This window comes from Neodiprion pinetum, chromosome 3, assembly GCF_021155775.2.
Source record: "Neodiprion pinetum isolate iyNeoPine1 chromosome 3, iyNeoPine1.2, whole genome shotgun sequence".
In the NCBI taxonomy this organism is placed as follows: Eukaryota; Metazoa; Arthropoda; class Insecta; order Hymenoptera; family Diprionidae; genus Neodiprion; species Neodiprion pinetum.
Genome location: NC_060234.1, coordinates 14,578,769 through 14,597,438, shown reverse-complemented (window position 1 = coordinate 14,597,438; position 18,670 = coordinate 14,578,769). Strand labels below are relative to the sequence as shown.

General features: G+C 37.5%; 1 protein-coding gene across 6 annotated transcripts in view; it reads right to left on the bottom strand.

Annotated features, from left to right (window-relative positions):
• Window positions 1–18,670, bottom strand: part of Nmdar2 (NMDA receptor 2) — a 1,937,843-nt gene that overhangs the window by 814,924 nt on the left and 1,104,249 nt on the right. For all 6 annotated transcript variants that reach the window (XM_046618083.2, XM_069134406.1, XM_069134408.1 and 3 more), the window contains one exon: window positions 16,407–16,534. In XM_046618083.2, coding sequence (XP_046474039.1) covers window positions 16,407–16,534 — 128 coding nt within the window. The remainder of the gene's footprint in view (window positions 1–16,406; window positions 16,535–18,670) is intronic.

Here is an 18,670-nt window from a genome sequence, read left to right as displayed (position 1 = left end):
TCGTTGGATAACTCGTCATCTTTCACTTTGTCGATACATCCCTCCAGATCCTTAATAATTGTAACGACTGGTTGATTGATATTCGTTGTTGGTAGTCCATAGTTAAAATCTAAATCTAAGATCTTCTGGACTTCTGATGGTAAAACTGTATCAGTAAAATTATAAATTCTGTTTCCAACTTTTTGTTCTACATTGTCAGTCATCTTGTCTTGTAGCTTTCCAAACTTTTTGATGTTTTGTTTTTTTATTTTCTTAAAATTGCTCTCGTAGTAATTATGGAGCTTGTTCAAAGTTTGCATCCATAAAACTAATGGAAAACGGGACTCCACGTTTCTTTTAAGGTTATCTATCGTACGTAGTAAATTATCAATCTTCCACAATCTTTTGTTCATAAGAGTCTGTTACCGTTCGTAATGAGTCTGAAATACAATGTGACAGATTCATTTCATTTTTTAGACCAAATCAAACTGGAAAAGGTAAACGAAGACCATGTTTTAATATCACTGGACGTAGTATCTCTTTTTACTAATGTTCATAACAGTTTAATAAGGAAAATCATCATTGAGCGGTGGGATGAAATCCAGAAATTTGTGCAATTGGACCAGACTACTCTACTAGAGCTCATTGATTTTTGTTACGACTCGGGATATTTCATGTTTGATGGCAATTTTTACCTTCAGAAGGAAGGATGTGCTATGGGGAGTCCAGCAAGTCCTTCAATTGCCATCATTGCAGTAGATTATGTTGTTTCAATGGCATTGACTCACCTTGACTTTGAAATTCCGATTATTAAGTCGTATGTTGATGATCTCTTCGCAGTGATTCCAAAAGATAAAGTAGACAGCATCTTGGATGTGTTTAATAGTGTTGACAAGGACATCCAGTTTACCTTGGAAGTTGAGAATAACAGGAAGTTGCCTTTTTTGGACATACTAATAGAAAGATCAGAAGATGGTGATCTTATAACTTCTTGGTTCAAGAAACCGTACAGCTCAGGAAGAATTTTGAATTTTAATTCCAATCATCCATTGAGCCAGAAATTGGGAGTTGCAAAAGGGTTTTTGAACAGAGCCATGCGCTTGAGTCATGTGAACAAGACCAAGGAAAGTATTCGCATGGTCAGAAGATTACTGTCATCTAACAATTATCCAAACAAGGTCATCAGCAAGTGTGAGAAAATTGTGTCCGAGAGGATTAGAAACAACATCAGAAGCAACAATGTCAACAGGAATTGGTCGTTTAGCAGATTTCCTTACATAAAAGGCTTGTCACCAAGACTGGGATCTTTATTTAGGCACACCAACTGCAAGTTGGTATTCTACAATGTATTCAAGGTTAAGGATCTATTTTCCCAGCTAAAAGACAAAGTGGAGAAAGAAGATAGATCTGGCCTGGTATACAGGATTCCGTGCTCGTGTGGGAAATGTTACGTTGGACAGACCAGGCAAAAATTAAAAGCCAGAGTGAGACAACATAAACTTGACTGCAGACCTGAGAAGTCCGTAAAAAACAACAAAACAGCATTAGCAGAACATCACTTTGTCGAGGATGGTCATAACTTTCAGTTCGAGGATGTTGAGATTTTAGATCTGGAGAAAAATTACATGAAGAGAAATCTAAGTGAAATGATTTTTATTAAGGCGATGAATTGTGTCAATTTTAGATCCGACACGCAAAACCTCAGTACAATTTACAGTAACCTGATAAATGATGTTAAGGATTTAGTGAAGTCATAGTAATTATTTTCATTTTACTTAGAGTTTGAACTCTCGCGCACAACATGAACAGTACTAGTCATAGACAACAGAGTCATGTTGACAATCATAGATAATGCGAGCTCCACACGTACTATTACACTGTGTGAGAGGAGTACAGTCTGTGATTTAAGAGTCACTACGTTTGACATGTGTATTTGTCCATCATTGTTTATATTTGTCCATTTTATTTTATTTAAATTGACTTATTGGCACAATGAATTTATAATTTTTTTAAAAAATAATGTATATATCTGTCTAGTCTTATTTAAACATATTTTTGACTTGATGTTATGGACCAAAAGATTTTAACGAGGATTTAACCTCAAAAGTAAATATTTTGCAATTTTGTTTAGTTTATTATTTCTGAATTTGTAACTTACATGTATCATGTCTATTGTTTTATGCAACTTAATTTTAAAGTTTATGTACACCTGTTACAGCTTGCCTGATGAAGTTGGAAAATAAATAAACCAACGAAACGTTGCAAATTTTGATAAGTTGAATCTTATTAATTCTGTCCAAGTTCCCAAGAAGATTTATTTATTACATTTAACATGGATGAGAACCAAGATTAGTATTAATTTTATTCGTCACGGAATTCACGCCACGAAAACACAATCAGCTGTGATGAAATGGCAACAGTGTTCGCTGCGGCGATCTGGTGGGCGCGCGGTATATTCCGGAAATTTGAAATGTGTTTTTTTCTGAGTTTCAATAATTGCGGAAAGGAGTTGAAATAAATGTTTTCTCTCAACAAATGAAATTTATTTCATTCATTCATACGTATATATATATACACGACAACCATGTTTGGTCGACATTTGTGTGTCTTTATAAAATAAAATGCATCAATAAATCAAATATGTATAGAGTGTCTAACAAATGATGAAAAATATTTAAAACAACAACAATATATTTTTTAAAAATAAAGAAACAAGTTATATTAAAATCAAAGCTTATTTTTTAGTTGCTCAACAACCTTGTCGATAATTTTTGTGGTTTGGGTAACCTTTGGTTTGTTCGAGATCGTTTTCTCGGATAATAATTTTTTTATTCCCACTTCGCCGTTTTTTAAATATGTCTCTTTGAGAATTTCATAGTGGATTCCGGCTCCTGCAATTTTTTTAACCATCTCGTTGGAAATCACGCCTTTCAAATCTTTTAAAGTTGGTAGTAAGGTCTTTACCATTAATAATTGTTTATAAGGCTTACAAACTTCAACAAAATCTTCTTTTTTGGTAAAAGCATCGCACAACTTCTCTAAAGTCTCAACATCAAATAGAGCTTCATGGAATTGACTGGACGATTCCAAGTTCAATAAGTCCCGGGCTAAAGTTTGTAAGCTGAAACTTTTTTTCTCTTTTTTTCGTTCCAGTAAGACTTTTTTGAGTACAATCAAGCTATCTGAAAATCCTGCGATATTTTGAAAACTGTCAATCATACCGTTATCTATAATATATTGTAGTAAGTGAGAGGAATCGAATGATGCATTATGAGCGACAAGAATGCATGGCTTCGATGAAATTTGGAGAAACTTTTGGATAGAAAGTAGAGCCGCACGAGGAGGAATCGACAGTACTTCTTTGCCATGGAAAAATAGTTTTCCTCCAACATATTTTAACCCTGTAACCCTGGAGGCATCAGCATTAATCGGCTTAGAAGGATGGAGATAAATACTGAATTTATATTTTTCAAATTTCGCTGCTATTTGTAAAATTTTTGAGTCTTTCGAAAACCCAGAAGTTTCCAAATCGAAAAAAATTATATTGCAGGTTTCCACAGATAGCAAAACGTCTGGTATTTTGTCTGAAAGATTTTGAAAATCAACAACTGTGGTGTTATCTACACTTGAGTCGATACCACAGTTGGTTTGATATTGGATCCCTTCAGATTGCTCCATATATTTCCTGGAGGCTTCCTTATTTCGCGCTAGTAAATTTCTACGAGCTTTACTGGATGGCAATTTTGATTTGGCCGCTCGTTTTTTCCTCTTCATATCAACTTGCTCAGCAAACGATGCAGTGTGCTTCCCCGGTGAAACATTCATTTGTGTATTTACGTCCAAAACATGTTTTTCCCCTTCGTTTTTAGCGCAAACAGTACTGGCTAATCTGTTATCTGCAGATTCACTGAGACTGTAGCAGCAGTTCTTGGGCGCTTTGTGAGCCATTATATTATTAATGCTTTCATTCACTTGACTCGAGGCAACAATAGAAAATTTAGGCGCATTATCAGCATATTTTCCAAATATCGCTGATAGCTTATCATATAGTTGTTGATTTTTTAGTCTGATCTTATGACTGTCTTTACACCAAGCTCCACAATTTTCATGTTTACCAAAGACGTGATCAGGAATATTGCGAATACTGTTAGCCAGCTTAACGGTAAGTCCTTTATTTTGCACCAATGCGTAGGAAAAACATTTTTTCAAGTGAGGAATAACTTCCTTGTCCCTCATTTCTTTGTAATCTTTTCGCAGATCATATAAAGCGTTCGCAACATTTTTCTTCAAATGATTGCTGTCTGCTAACTTATGAATCGTTTCGAGATTTCCCTGACGTACCGCTGCAATCGTCGAGCTATCTTCGTCACCTATCAAAACTCTAACGCTGAGCCCAACTTCTTTCAAAATAGTACTTTCGTTGACTAATGCAGCACCTACATCAGGCTCCATCGCCTTTGCACTGCCGGAGAAGTTCTGTCTGCAATCGTGATCGGATTTACAGTGACCATTCATGCAAAGCTTGCATCTCCGATTTCGAGCTGCAAAATCGAGCACTTTTCCACTCAAAAATCCGACAATCGTACCATAGCCATTCAAACTATTATAACTTCTTCCGTTGCCCCTCTTGCTCCACCCCATATCATACGAAACGATAATGTTAATGATGTTTCCTATTGCTGCATCAAATGTCTCTCTCCTATTTACATCGTCTTCCACAGCACCATCGTGAAGATTAATATTAGTGGAAGGATGAAGGGTCCGCATGAAAGGATAAATCTCTTCGACTATGTCTTGTGGCCTAATAATAGAAGGAACGGCAAACATAGTGTTAATAACTGATAAAGTTCAATGTGATTCCAATATATTTTTTATTGATCATGATTGAGAAATTGTACATATTTATTTTAAAAAATTTCGGTTCAAATTAGAGAAAAAAATTATAAGTTGGTACTAAATCGTTGAAACTATTGTGTCACCTATGAAACATAGTTTTCTCAGTTAAAAATTATGTACAATTTTCCACTTCATAACGGAAGTGTAAAAATATAAATTCTTAATAACATTTACAATTATCGCCATTTTTTTTTTTTTCAATCTATCAATTTACAAAATGGGTGCGATTTCCCAGAAATATACCATTACAATAAAAATCAGCACATCTGTCATCGCAGTGACATGATAATTTTTTGTCGCTATAATAAATTTTCACTGCGATGAACAATTCATTGTAGCGTCATGATCAATTTTTGTAGCTACGAAGAATTTTCTCTGCGATGAAAAGCTTATCTCAGTGAGATGATACATTTTAACCACAATGATCGCAGGGACATGACAAATTCATAGCAGTGAAAATGTATCATGTCACTACGATAACAGTGGATATTTATTATGTCGCCTAACATAATAGCAAAAATCATTAAGAAATTTGCTACTGTGTAAAGCGACATGATAACAATTTTTACTGTGACTGATACGGTAAAGTTGGCTATTCAGAAAAGTAATGGTAGATGTAATTAGATGTACCGATGATTTTTTTCAGCTTTGAAACTTACAATTCCTCACATAACTTTTCCATATTCTCTATAACTAATGTCCTTTCTTCTTCAGCAGCTCTCCGGCATGAATCTTTTGCCACAGCTTCCAATGCTGGACCAACTTCCCGCTCATATTTTTTATAAATATGAGAGTCAAGAGTCGGAATATTTAAACAGCTCAACAATTTGTTGAGAGCAGTTTCTCCAAAGCCAGAATGAACCGCACCTGAAAAATTCATTTTGATATCATGCTCATGCTACACTCAACGTTTTTCAAATTCATTTATGTATATTCCGTAATGTCAAAATAACTTACCAAATACAGCTTTGGTATTAACATCAGAATGTCTACTATTCTTGGCTGTGATGTGGGTTTTGCCTGTGCGTACTTGGGTTATAGTAGAGCACTCTTTACACGAAATATGTAAGATGGAGTTTAATCCCATTCGTGTTTCTTCCATTGCGTTCCTTAATAAAATATCTTTTTTACACCTAGTGCACTGTAGATTCTCGGAAAGATATTGTAAATCGACGATCCTTCGTCCTTCGACAGGAAATTTTTGTTGCTGATTTAGGTTATGGACTTTTTGATCGTGTTTAGCAGCATTTGCTCGACTCATAGCCGCCACAGCTCGCAATTCTTTATCACGACGTTTTTTCGTCGAAAACCGACCCTTAAATCTCACTCGTAATGACATTTTCACACTCTTTTGTTAAAAATATTTCGTAAAACACTGATACACGGTGGAAGCTACAAATATATAAGAGAATTGCGCTGTTGCCACGATTACAGCGCCGCGCTCTATGCGTGTAGGGGACCTATCCATGCATGAGGTGTGATTGTGTAGGACACACAGAGTGTACTAACTCTGTCAAAAGTTCTTAACCGACGGCATCATATAAGACTTGGGTTTTACTGCACGCTGCGGTCGAAACTTTTGGCTGATACGTGTACCTCCAGAACTACTTTAAAGAGACTTTTTTGAAAATATCGCGAAATATGTGTCGGTTAGTCTTGAAAACTCTACAAAATGCAATCGGTTTTCTCCGAAGCAGAGCAAATATAGTATTTACGGTATGAAAAAAAAAAAAAAAGGATGGGTTGCACTCCGGGAGTGCCGGCAGAAGTGAAAGCTTAAACATCAACGTTGTGCATTTTTGAATATGTTGGAATGGTTAGGGAATAATTTCGCACGAAATGTTTTATTTATCAGTATAAAAGTACTATCACTTATGTGGTGAAATACAATATTCATTTCTTGCGCTATCGTAGACAAACATGACAATTTATATTACATGAATAATATGCCCTTTGATTTTCACGATGTCTTTTTCTTTTTTCTTCTTCTTTTTCTTCCTTCGAATCTTTATTTTTTAATTTTTTCTACATTGACGCCATGCACATTGATATTTCCGATTTTTATTCCGTTTTTATTTTGTTCTTCTGAAAAACGAAGATTATTTATTATTATTTTATTTCATTTATTTTTATTTGAAATTATTTGTTTTGTATCGTATTTTTTATGATTTCGTACGTAATATACGTTTTTGCACTCGATTAGCAAAGCACTGGATAAGCCAATGTGGTCAGTATCACAATTGATACTCCTAATATCAAGAACCAATGAGTCACGCACGCATTGTTTCAATGTATTATTAAAAAAGAAACAATTTTCCTCAAATATGTCGCTAAAATTTGTCACGCGTATATATAGGTTAGCGCTATAAAGTATCAACATATTACAAATATTACATCTACATATAATGTGTAGGTACATATGTATATTCTTATAAAGTACTCACTTATTTTCTTTCGATATTTCTTCGTCCCTTTTTTCGTTAATAAATGCACTTTCTTCCATTTACATCTTTTAAGCACTTTATATACACGAATTTCACAAGTATACAAACGATTGACACATCAGCAGTCACCATCTGGGGATGTGCGTAGCAGGCTGTAGTACAAACACACACGCGCAGGCGCCCAGCGCCATTTAAACGAGACAGACGGAGCAGGCATACATTTTTGCTGTACGGTAGAAAGAGAGGGGGATATTACCCCCTCACCATCCGTCTTACGTTTTTCCGATCAGGCTACGGATCTGACGCGCTACGAATCTGACGCGAATTTAACATTTTGTACCCATCTATAAAAGTGCCAAGCGCCGCTAAAGAAGTTTTCACTTCAAAAATTAATTCATTGGTTGTTCACACCTCAAACAGACACCCCCTAGAGTCTGGGGTGCATTCTCAATGGTTTATCAATAGAAACGTTTCAATGTTGGTTTCATTTATATACATCAAGCGCTTTCAACAGCCACCCCATCGGGTACACATCTTTGGGGGCCATTTTCACCCCTCTAAACCGTCTATTAGCAGATAAAAACAATTCACGTGTTTCTTAGTTTTCGATGCACTATTACCTATATGAACTAGATCAAAATCTGAGGGGCGACCCACCTAGGGTTCCTTGTTAGTGGAAGTACCAGTGCGTTTTTCACCATCAATTCCTGATCATTGTCAACGTAAGTGACTATGATATGAAAAGTATCAAGGTCTTTACAATCAAAACTTTCGAAGGGCTAAAATTCTACGCTCGAAATCCTGTCGGCCAAAATCGAATTCTACAAGTATAGTATTTACAAATAGATTGAGCTGACAAGGAAAGCCCCCTAAGTGTGACTTTCCCGATTTAGACCGGCTGTTTTATAACGAAAAGGAATTGATAGTTAACCATTCAACCCATCAAAGTGCGGTGCGATGAGCACAGATTTCAGAGAAATCGTCGACCAAATTTTTTAATTCTTTTCCTAATTTTTTTTTGCTCCTATTTCCGACAATGAAAGTTTGTATCCAAAAAATTGGATTAGAGTTTCTCTGGAGTAGACTTTCTTTACTAATATCACTACACAATTTGTAGGTATTTGATATAATTAGTGAAAGATGAATGAATATTCTTAGCTGAAATTGATAAATATTTTGAATGCACCTGCAAATTATTAAAAAAAGTTTCCCTTATTAAGACTACGTACTAAAATCTACGACGTTTCAAATGCACCGTTTCTAAAAAATACGAAGTAATCGATTCATTTTAACCGATTTAATTGAGTCTTGATCGATTATTTTTTTTTTTGGACTTGATTAATCGATTATTATTACTATTTAGTGGTCATCGCTAATTGCCAATGTGTCAAGCGTAAAAATTTGAATCTTCACTAATCATGGTCTGAATCACTAAATTCCATATAATACTGAAACTGAATATAATACTGAATGCGGCAGGCAGAGACACTTGTGGTCGAAGTTGGTATGCACTCGGCGCACAGTATATCTACTGACTCAGCACAAACATCGGTCTGCTGAGATTTTGACAGTTAGTCCTAAGCATACCCTAAGGGTAAGGGTATACACAGATACTAAAATATTCTTAATTTTCCGTTCTTATTTATTGGTCTTAATCGAATGTAAATTGAATGATATATAAAAAATAAATTCTTATCGTGGTAAAAGCGGTTAAAATAGTGTATAAAATATGTAAACATGAGGGCGTGAATCATACAATGAATTCTGATAAACATGAATGTATCATAATATGTAGAAGATATAACGTATATAAAAATTAATTGAGAAGTTGACTACATTTTCATATAGATATAGATTGATCCTGTTTGGTAAAAACTGATTGAGAACACAATTACATTTTCGTACAGAAGATTGTTTCGGCTTGATTTTCTGTCGATTTTAGTGTTTTCATTTATTTGTATATCAATATATCAGTTGGAGAACACTGATCAGTGGGTAGAGATCAGGTGAAGCCCACTGAACTCTATATAATATCAGAGTTCAGTGTACATAACCGTAACCACCACGTCGTTCACAGTTCTGGCCTGGTAGTCGAATTTTTTACGCAAGATACTCATTGGAAGTCGGTATACATGCGACGAGAGCGTACCAACTTCAAACACACCGATCTCTTTCTCACCGCTTCTTGATTTAGATACGCATAGGCTGCGCTTGTTCAGATATTATGTAGAATTATACGATTAAACGAACTTACCTGTAAGTGAAGTTCGATCGTAATTGTATGGAGCGCCTCTTCCGATAGATCACGTTGTAGTTTCCCCTATCATGCCCGAATTACCACACGCTTCAAAGGCATCTAGGGACTTTTTCTCCTCAGTAGGTGGCGTCCTTATATTCTCATTATTTTAAAGTGTTGCCGTGATCATGGAAAATTGTCGTCCCGACAACGAGGGTTGAATTTTCAATTTATAATATAATGTTGGGTGGGTTGTGATCTATCGGAAGAGGCACTCCATACAATACGATCGAACTTCACTTACAGGTGAATTCGTTTAATCGTATAATTGTATTTCGTGCCTCTTCCGATCGATCACGTTGTAGATGTTTAAAGTTATGCACGGCAATTATGATCAATGAGTTCCACTTAGAGTATCACGATAAAGCAATGAAAATTGTATTTTATTGTTTATCTCATAGGAACAAAATAAAACACATAAGCTACATTGTGAATATTAAACAAAACGTGTCATTCCAGAGACACAAGTCAAATTCGACCATTTATAAAAAACGAACTGAAAATCCTTTCATTGCAGAAAGGTCGAACTAAAATAAAAATTCTTATTACATATTTCATAGGAGCTTTTGACAACCAAACGAAATATTTCTTTAGAGAAAAAAAACAAAATTAACCATTTTATGAAATGTCAAAGAATTCCTTCCTTGCAAGAAGGCTAAACCAAAACATAAATCCTTATTACATATCCCATTGGGTTCTTTTCTTTTTTTTTTTTTTATTCGTCTAAAATTGCTTTTGCCAACGCGGAACGTTCCGAAACGATTGGAAGGTCGTAAAATCGTGCGAATGTTTTTGAACTGTCTGTCCAACCTGCCGCTCTTCTAATACTGTCAATCCCAACACCTTTTCGTTTTGCCGCTGACGACGATGCGTGACGCGTACTATGCGCTGAGAAAATGCTTGTATCGACGCCGCTGTCCATCAACATTTTCTTCACCTAATTCGCCAGCGTTTGAGCGGAGACTTGACGATGAGGTTTTTTCAATGTAACGAAGAGGGACTCGGAATGTCCTCATAATCATTTCGTTCTTTCTATACATAGTTTTCAAGCGTTGTTACCACACATACTTTTTTGTCATTTACATATTTTGGTAAAACTAGTAGTGGTTGCGCTCTATTACGTCCCGATGTTTTTACCCTGTCTGGAATTTTGATCTGTATCCCGTCTGATCTTTTCTAGATGAACTGCAATTTTATCAGGGACAGAGTTTGCATTCGTTGACCGGAAACTAGAGCGAGGAGTGTGGCAAGCTTTCCAGTTAAAACGTCCAAGGCTAATTGCTTATTTTCTCCCAGGGAATTTAAATGGTCTAGAACCATCTTTGGGTCCCAGGTTTGTTCATATCTTGGTCTTGAAGGACGAAGTTCCGAGATTCCTTTGAAAAGCCGTTCAACATAAAGATTCTGACCCACGTGTGGGCCTATGACTAGCGAGATCGCGGAGCGTACACGGAAAAAAAAATTCTGTTCGGCGAGCTGTATTCTACAGCTCCAGTAACTATACGCACTCTACGGTCTATCTTGTAGTTACAGCAACTATATATTAGTCAGCTCTGATAGCTGCAAGTTGTTCAGCTCTCACAGCTGAATGGTTTTGCTCTAAGAGCTGTAAGTTGCGCTGTGCTCTGGTGCGTTGACATATTTCATAACCTTCAAATTTCATGAGTATGATTTAAATACAGTTGATAGATAATTGTTTAAATAGTCCATTCAAATATGTAAATGACACTGAATAAATAATGATAATAATGATGAAAAATAATACTAATAGCAATATAATTGTACTATTTAATAATAAGCGCTGTGAGCGGAGCCGAAAAATTCTGGTCTAGCTCTTCGAACGAAGCTGTTTAGCTGAGAGAGCTGAACAACGTACAGCTATGACAGCTGACTAACAGTCAGTTATACGAACCATGCAGTGCTCTTCCAATAACAGAACGTTTAGTTCGACGAACTGTTTACAAGTAACTATCTAATATTTAGTTCCACGAGCTGAATTTTTTTTTCCGTGTAACGAATTTAGCGAACCATGAGAGGATCCTCCGTTGAACTCCTGGGTGAGGAGTGTTATTATTTGGTGTATTGACGGCTTGTATGGATCGATCTTCAATTTCTCACAGAAATTCCACCATTTTCGTGAACTACTGTCGTATTGCTTTATTGATGACGAACAAAGTGATGCCGTCAGAAGATCCAGTGACTCCTCAGGAATGTTTTTTAGCTGGAAGGCCTTCCGGATTACTTCCCTACCTCCAGGGTAAGGTTTCGCCAAAGCGGATGAGGTTGTCTGTCAGAGGATAATAACAAATTTTTATCCGGATGTAAGACTATCGATTTTTTAACTAGTAAGGCTCGGTACAAAGGCTACCATGGTTGTGTTAGCCATTTTGGTACAACAACAATAACCGTTGCTCTTTCGTCCTCGATTTTTCTGAATATCTTTGGGATGACTGCAAATGGTGAAAATGCGTACGCGAGCTCGAAATTCGTCCAAGGTATCGTAAATGCATCGATTGCCATAGACTCTGGGTCGCGGTACCACGAAATATAGTTATTACACTTAGTATTTGTACGAGATGCAAATAGATCGACATCGGGGATTCCTAATGCACTACTAACTCTATCGAATGCCCATTCCACTAGAGCGCATTCCGTTTCTTTTTCTAATTTTCGCGATTCGAAATCTGCCTCCGCGTTTTCTCTCGTGCCGATGTACGAGGCAACTATATTTAACTCCCTTTTCTCGCACCATCCCCAAATCGACCTTGCTAAATTACTAAGGCTCTCGGCACGCGTTCCACCCATCCGGTTCACGTAAGCGATCGCCGTCGTATTGTCCATTCTCAATAAAATATCGCAATTTCGCAAATGATCGGCGAAGCATTTAGAGCAAAATACGCTGCGTTAATTCCAAAAAATTTATGTGCAGTTTCTGCTCCTCCGCATTCCAAAATCCGTGAGATCTCTGACTTCCGCATACTGCCCCCCATCCAGACATAGATGCGACGCTGTGAATTTCTAAACAAAACCTTGGGGATCTTATTGAATTCCGAGCCATTCCCATCGCTTTTCCCCACCAATAGAAATCCTTTCGCAACTCTCGACCTATCATCATATGACTGTCAAAAGATTTATCATTTTGTTGCAAGGCTGAGTGACGAGCTCGCTCGAATAATTTCGTATGAGCAAAACCGTAAGGAACCGCTGGACAACGTGCTACCACTGTACCTACAAACCTGGAATATTCTCGAATTTTACACTTTTCAGTTTTTTGAAATTTTTGGACCAGCTGCTTCACCTTTTCCTTTTTATCATTCGGCTACTGAAGGAGCATTTTATCGCAATCAAATGAAAACCCTAGGTACTTACACCTTTGCGAAGGTATAGTTTGAGATTTCTCAAAATTAATTACAAATCCCAACTTTTCCATGAGAAGACTCGAGGTTCGAATATTTTTTTGACAAATTACAAAAGATTGTCCCATGACTGAAATGTCATCTAGATAAATTACAGATATAAATCCTCTACTACGCAAATACGCGACTATTGGTTTCATAACCTTTGTGAAGACGTACGGAGCGGTTGATAGACCGAATGGTAAACACGTAAATTCGAAGAGTTTACCGTTAAATTGTAACCTCAAGTATTTTCTATACATTTTTTACACTGGGATGGCATGGTAAGCATCCTTCAGGTCTATGGTCGCTAAAAAACAGCCTTCCTTTATCAAATTTATAGCCCTCCTGCGGTCCTCTAACTTAAAGTGTTCGGTACGCACGAAGTTTTTTAATTTTTTCGAGTTAAGAACCAATTGATGGCCTCCACCTGACTTCGGAACCGCAAAAATATCGGACAAAAACTGCTCAGCATCGGGTTCGCACGATTGGATAGCTCCCTTCTCGACTAACTCACGTATTAATTTTTCAATCGTCGAGCCCTCCGCTGCTGAGAATGGTCGATTTTTCGGAGCCGTTGTTTGGCGAGGTTTTTTCCAAAAGGGGATTTTATATGCGGTAATCAACGATAATATCCGTCGATCTGATGTTACAGCTTCCCATTCATGTTTGAAAAAACGCAGTATGCCTCCTATATTACTCACCGGTATTGCTAACGCATCCTATACGGGCGACTGTCCGTTTTCCGTCTGGGATCGTCGCGGCGATGGTTGTACCTCTGTCTCGATGAGTTGTTCTGACTCTTCGTTACATGTGGGTATTTTTTCCCGCCTGACTCCGTTGACCGCGGATAATAATTTCCCGTAGGTCGACGAGGCAGGACCTTCGCGTTTTTTGGACCCTTTGATGCTAAAGCTGTTCGATTTGACTTTAATTCTCGCGACGCATTTTCCAGGGCTTTTGCTGCCTTCACCTTTTCCTCGAGACCTTTTCCAAATAGAAATTCGTCTGCTATTGCCGAGACCAAAACGTCTTCAGACGAAATGTTTAAATTTGCCAAAATCAAACTGTTTCGAATCGATGATTCGTCATGCTGTAGGTCCGCGAGGAGCCTGCCTGCATCACTCAAGCGTTCTAACAAGATGAGTTTCTCGTATTTATCGATCAAAATGTTTTGAAACATTTTTCCAATTGCTGCAAGACAAGCCGCGATTTCTACTTGTTTCAAAGTAATTTTCTCGTGTCTCTTGATAATTGTTTCTGACACGACAGCTTTAACCTCTGGATTGACCAAGGGTGAGTCGATACACGTCGCGTTCTCGGGCAGCGGATACTTTTTTACGATTTTTTCTCTGTCCTCTGTAGGGAGGCATTTTTTCAAAATCTCTTTTCACCTTATTACCATCTCGTTAGATATCCCTTGATCTAATATGCGATCCTCCAGAATTCTTTTTCCCATTACTTCAAGAATCTGTGGCTCGATAATGAGCTCATTCTCCGGCGCTTCTGGACGAGAGTGAGAAGAAGCCAGACGTGTCTCCCGAGATGCGTTATCGAGCCTTTCTCGATTTGGTGAGCCTGGTGTATTAACCCCTAGCGCGTCTCGGATGGTATCGTCACCGCTAACTTCGGATAGTCCGATCGATTTTCAGACCTCCTCTCGATATTGTGACGTCTCCTGGTGTGCCGTCATTCTCTTTCGGATGACTCAGAATCACGACGGTGTCCTAATAATCAAGACAAGCCGTGGTGTTAACGGGGCCGCTTCTCCAGTACGTTAGACGTACTTGCTTTATAGGTAAGAGCCTGATAAAGTGATCTATAAGATCTTTACTCCGTGAAAATGCCGAGTAAAAACTCTCTCCATGCAGGTTAGGGCCTACAGGAGTGGCTGGTGGCGGAAAATATCCATTTTTCGACCGAATTCCTGCTCGACGTGGGCACACCACGCGATTTTCTAACCCAAAAACAGATAACTTACTTTTACGCTTTTTTTTCATTTGCGAATCGTTCCTCTAATTTCGCAATCCTGTTTTCCAACCATCTCTCTCTGTTTTCCTTTCACGATTCACTGTTATCACTCATTTTTCGAATTTTTTATCAAGAGCAATTTTCGGTGCGTGTGGGTTTTTTCGACACACGAAAAAGGAATGAGAATATAAGGACGCCACCTACCGAGGACAAAAAGTCCCTAGATGGCTTTGAAGCGTGTGGTAATTCGGGCATGATAGGGGAAACTACAACGTGATCTATCGGAAGAGGCGCGAAATACAATTCAGTGGTCTGAATTTGTACGAGGTCAGTGCATTGTTTCCTTTGTTCGTCACTGTTTTTATACGGAATGGTTCGCTAAAATTATCATTTGAAGTGAAAACTTCTTTAGCGCTGTTGGTGAAAACTTCTTCAGCACGGGAGTGATTTGAAACTCGATGAAACGTAATAAAACGACTATCGATGTACCGAAAACTTAACTTCTTCAGCACAGTAGTGATTTGAAACTCGATAAAACGAAATGAAACGACTATCGATAAAACAAATAATTATTTCACTCCTGATACTGCATTCTCCTCATTGTTTCGCAGTTTAGTTTTTGAAAGTTTCACTTCGGCTACGTGTGAACTGCACACGTTTTGTTTTTTTTTTTTTTTTTTATATGGATGTTTGAATAAATGCGTGTCCTGAAAAGAGCTCACACCAAAGGCTGAAATGTTGACAAAAGAATTTATGTATCTTTACGATTGATCTACATTTCCAAGATTTCTTTTACACACATCCTCGTCGCGTTGGTCCTGGGTAATGCAAGAAGTGATTGATGTTCAAAAATCATTAAAAATTGAAATCTCGCGAAGAGGATCAGCTAGGATTTCCCGGTTTGTGTGTGCGTGTGTTTTTTTCTCTTTTTTTTTTTTTAATCTACGAACAGGCTGAGAACTTTCTGCACACACAATTTCTGTATCCATTTGGATCAAACCTTGTACAGCTTGAATCTCATCGTGTACAATGTTATCAACACGATCGCAGAAGTCCTTTGGACGTTTTCACTCCTTTCATACTACTTGCCACGTATGAGCTGCTTGTTCTTATGAGCTAGGTATCCTTACAATCCATAAAGATAGTGAGACGGACTATCGCAAAGATTGTTATCTCTTATTTGTTGAGTTATTCTATTTGTTTCGATTCCAAATATATCACTGAAGTATCTTATTTAATGCGAATCTGAAAAAAATAACTTCCCCAACATCAGCTCTATTACGGCGCAGTAGATTTTGTTCGATTCCTAATTTGGCGTATTAAAATCAACACGATTTTCGGTAAATAAGTATTGCTTATTGAATGCGAAGTTCCCGATCGTAATCACATCTTTCTCAAGAGTTTCAATTTGATTCAATACTTTACCTAGCAGTAAATCCTCTAGGGGAGTCAACGTGGACAGCTGCTTGAAAGAGAACCGCCCACACCAGCCAATAAGTCCGGAACAGTGAAAACCGGTGATTTAGCGATGTGTTCATTTGTGACACGGGTAACTGAAACAAAATTTTAATGCAGCTTTGAACTGAGGCTTTTAAAGGTCCCAATATCCGAAAGTAACTCGTCACAATTTTGCAATTATTTACCAACTCTGGGAATTTACCCGTCAGTTGTATGTTAGCATTCAATGGTCAGATAATAATTGGCACCTGGACCGAGTATGTCACTTGAGTCTAGAGGTATTTAGTTAATTGAACAGATCATTAGTGATTTTCCAATAAACTCGATTTCGTCTATCAAGATATTTAAGATATTTTCCTACATGAATCCGACGTTCAATGAAACAACATTACATTATTTCACATTTTGACTCTAATTAAGGGGAGGGGGGGGATGCTTCTCAAAACTATCATGCTGGGCGCTCATTGATCGCACCATGTTCATTGAAAAGAAACATGAATGTGCCGAGTCGAAGCACTATCTTTTATCGCAAACAGAGCCTTTGGCCTAAGTTTCATACAATTATGAAAGGGTACAGCTGAATAAGTATGTAATAATTGGCCTGTCACTGCATTTCTCCGAGATGATTACATTTCAACCGTCCGTGAAACAGACCAATTCCCCCCAAGCTTCAGCCTCGCGGACTGCAACGACGGGTTATAACTTCAATGCACTACGTTTTTTAGATTTTACCAATTTCCTCCGCGGTTATTCAACCGATCGTCTCGAGTTTAGTTTTGATCGAAATATTCCGTTGCATTTTTATTTATTTATTTTTTTTTCTCTCTCTCTCTTTCTCTATATCTACAGTTTCTCATCCATCCCTTGAGTCCCCTCTTAACCTTTCAATTTCGTTCAACCATCTTTTCCCTTGTCCCTCCTCTCCTAGGACTTTTTGCCTCATCTCTGGCCAGCCTCTTTCTACGCCTACCCTCATGAAAAAAAAACCCTCAATTTGCATGGGTAAGCTTCAAAATTTAGGGGTTTGCTCTGAAAGTTGAGGATAAACCCCTAAATTTGGGGGTTTACCTACGAAAATTGAAGGTAAACATCATTGATGGAGGGTTTATCTTCAACAGTTGAAGATTAACCCTAAACAATTGAAGGTTCATCGCCAAGAGTTAACGGTGAACCCTCGACGTTGAAGGTGAAGCCTCAACGTTGAAGGTACCTTTAACGATGAAAATAATTTATATCCCCAGAATTTAACTAACGGTGAATGTGAGGGTAAACTATCAACATTGTGAGGATTGTCCCCTGCAACCCCAAGGGATACAGCTAACTCTTCTTGAGGGTAGTCTTTAAAATTTGGGTGTCGTCGCGAAAATATAGTATGTAAAAGATTGGTGGTGAGCCCTTGATTACATTGCAGGGTAACATAACCCGTGAAATTTCCAAGGTAATTCTTATGATATTCGTTGAAGTTCTATTATTCTCAATAACATCTGAAATGATCTATCTGTATATTATTTATAGCAAAACCAATGATTCAATTTGAAGTTAACTTTCGACCAGCTCGCTGGAATTGAGCCATCGCATCATAAAGTATAAGGATCACTATTAATATTGCATTTTATTCACCCTGCATGCCATTATCCAACGCTCCAAATGAATACTACTTGGTTTTTTCAGGGTTGAAATTGGAAATCATGAACTAGACTATATATGGAAATTCCCACGTCAACTCGGTGAATCAAAAACATTGACCCTCTTCGATTTCTCCAGTGATTTTTTATATAATAGTTCTTGGAAATTATCTGAAAATTATCGAATCTAAATATTTTATATATTTTCATATAGTGTATGTACATTGTACATGTACGCATACGTCTTCATTATAATATAATGATGAACGAAATGCATTGTGTTTGGATAATTTTTCATGGCTATATGTTTGGAAGTTGAAGAGGGCCGGTTTTTTCGATCGAACCGAGCGTGAATCTCTAGGAAAAACGTGAGGGGATAGGCCGTAGAAAGAAAAAATACACTCACAAAAAATCACCTGTATTTTATATAAAATGAGAAGTTTATTTTACACTATAGAAAATCAATACAAAGTCATGGTGACCTGCGAGGACAAGGCGTGTCGCGAGCACGTCTGAAAAATGGTCGAGAATTTTGAAAGAAGAGTTCGAAAGAATATATACAGAATTTCCGTGGAGTTACATAAGTGACCGTTGGCAATATCGAGA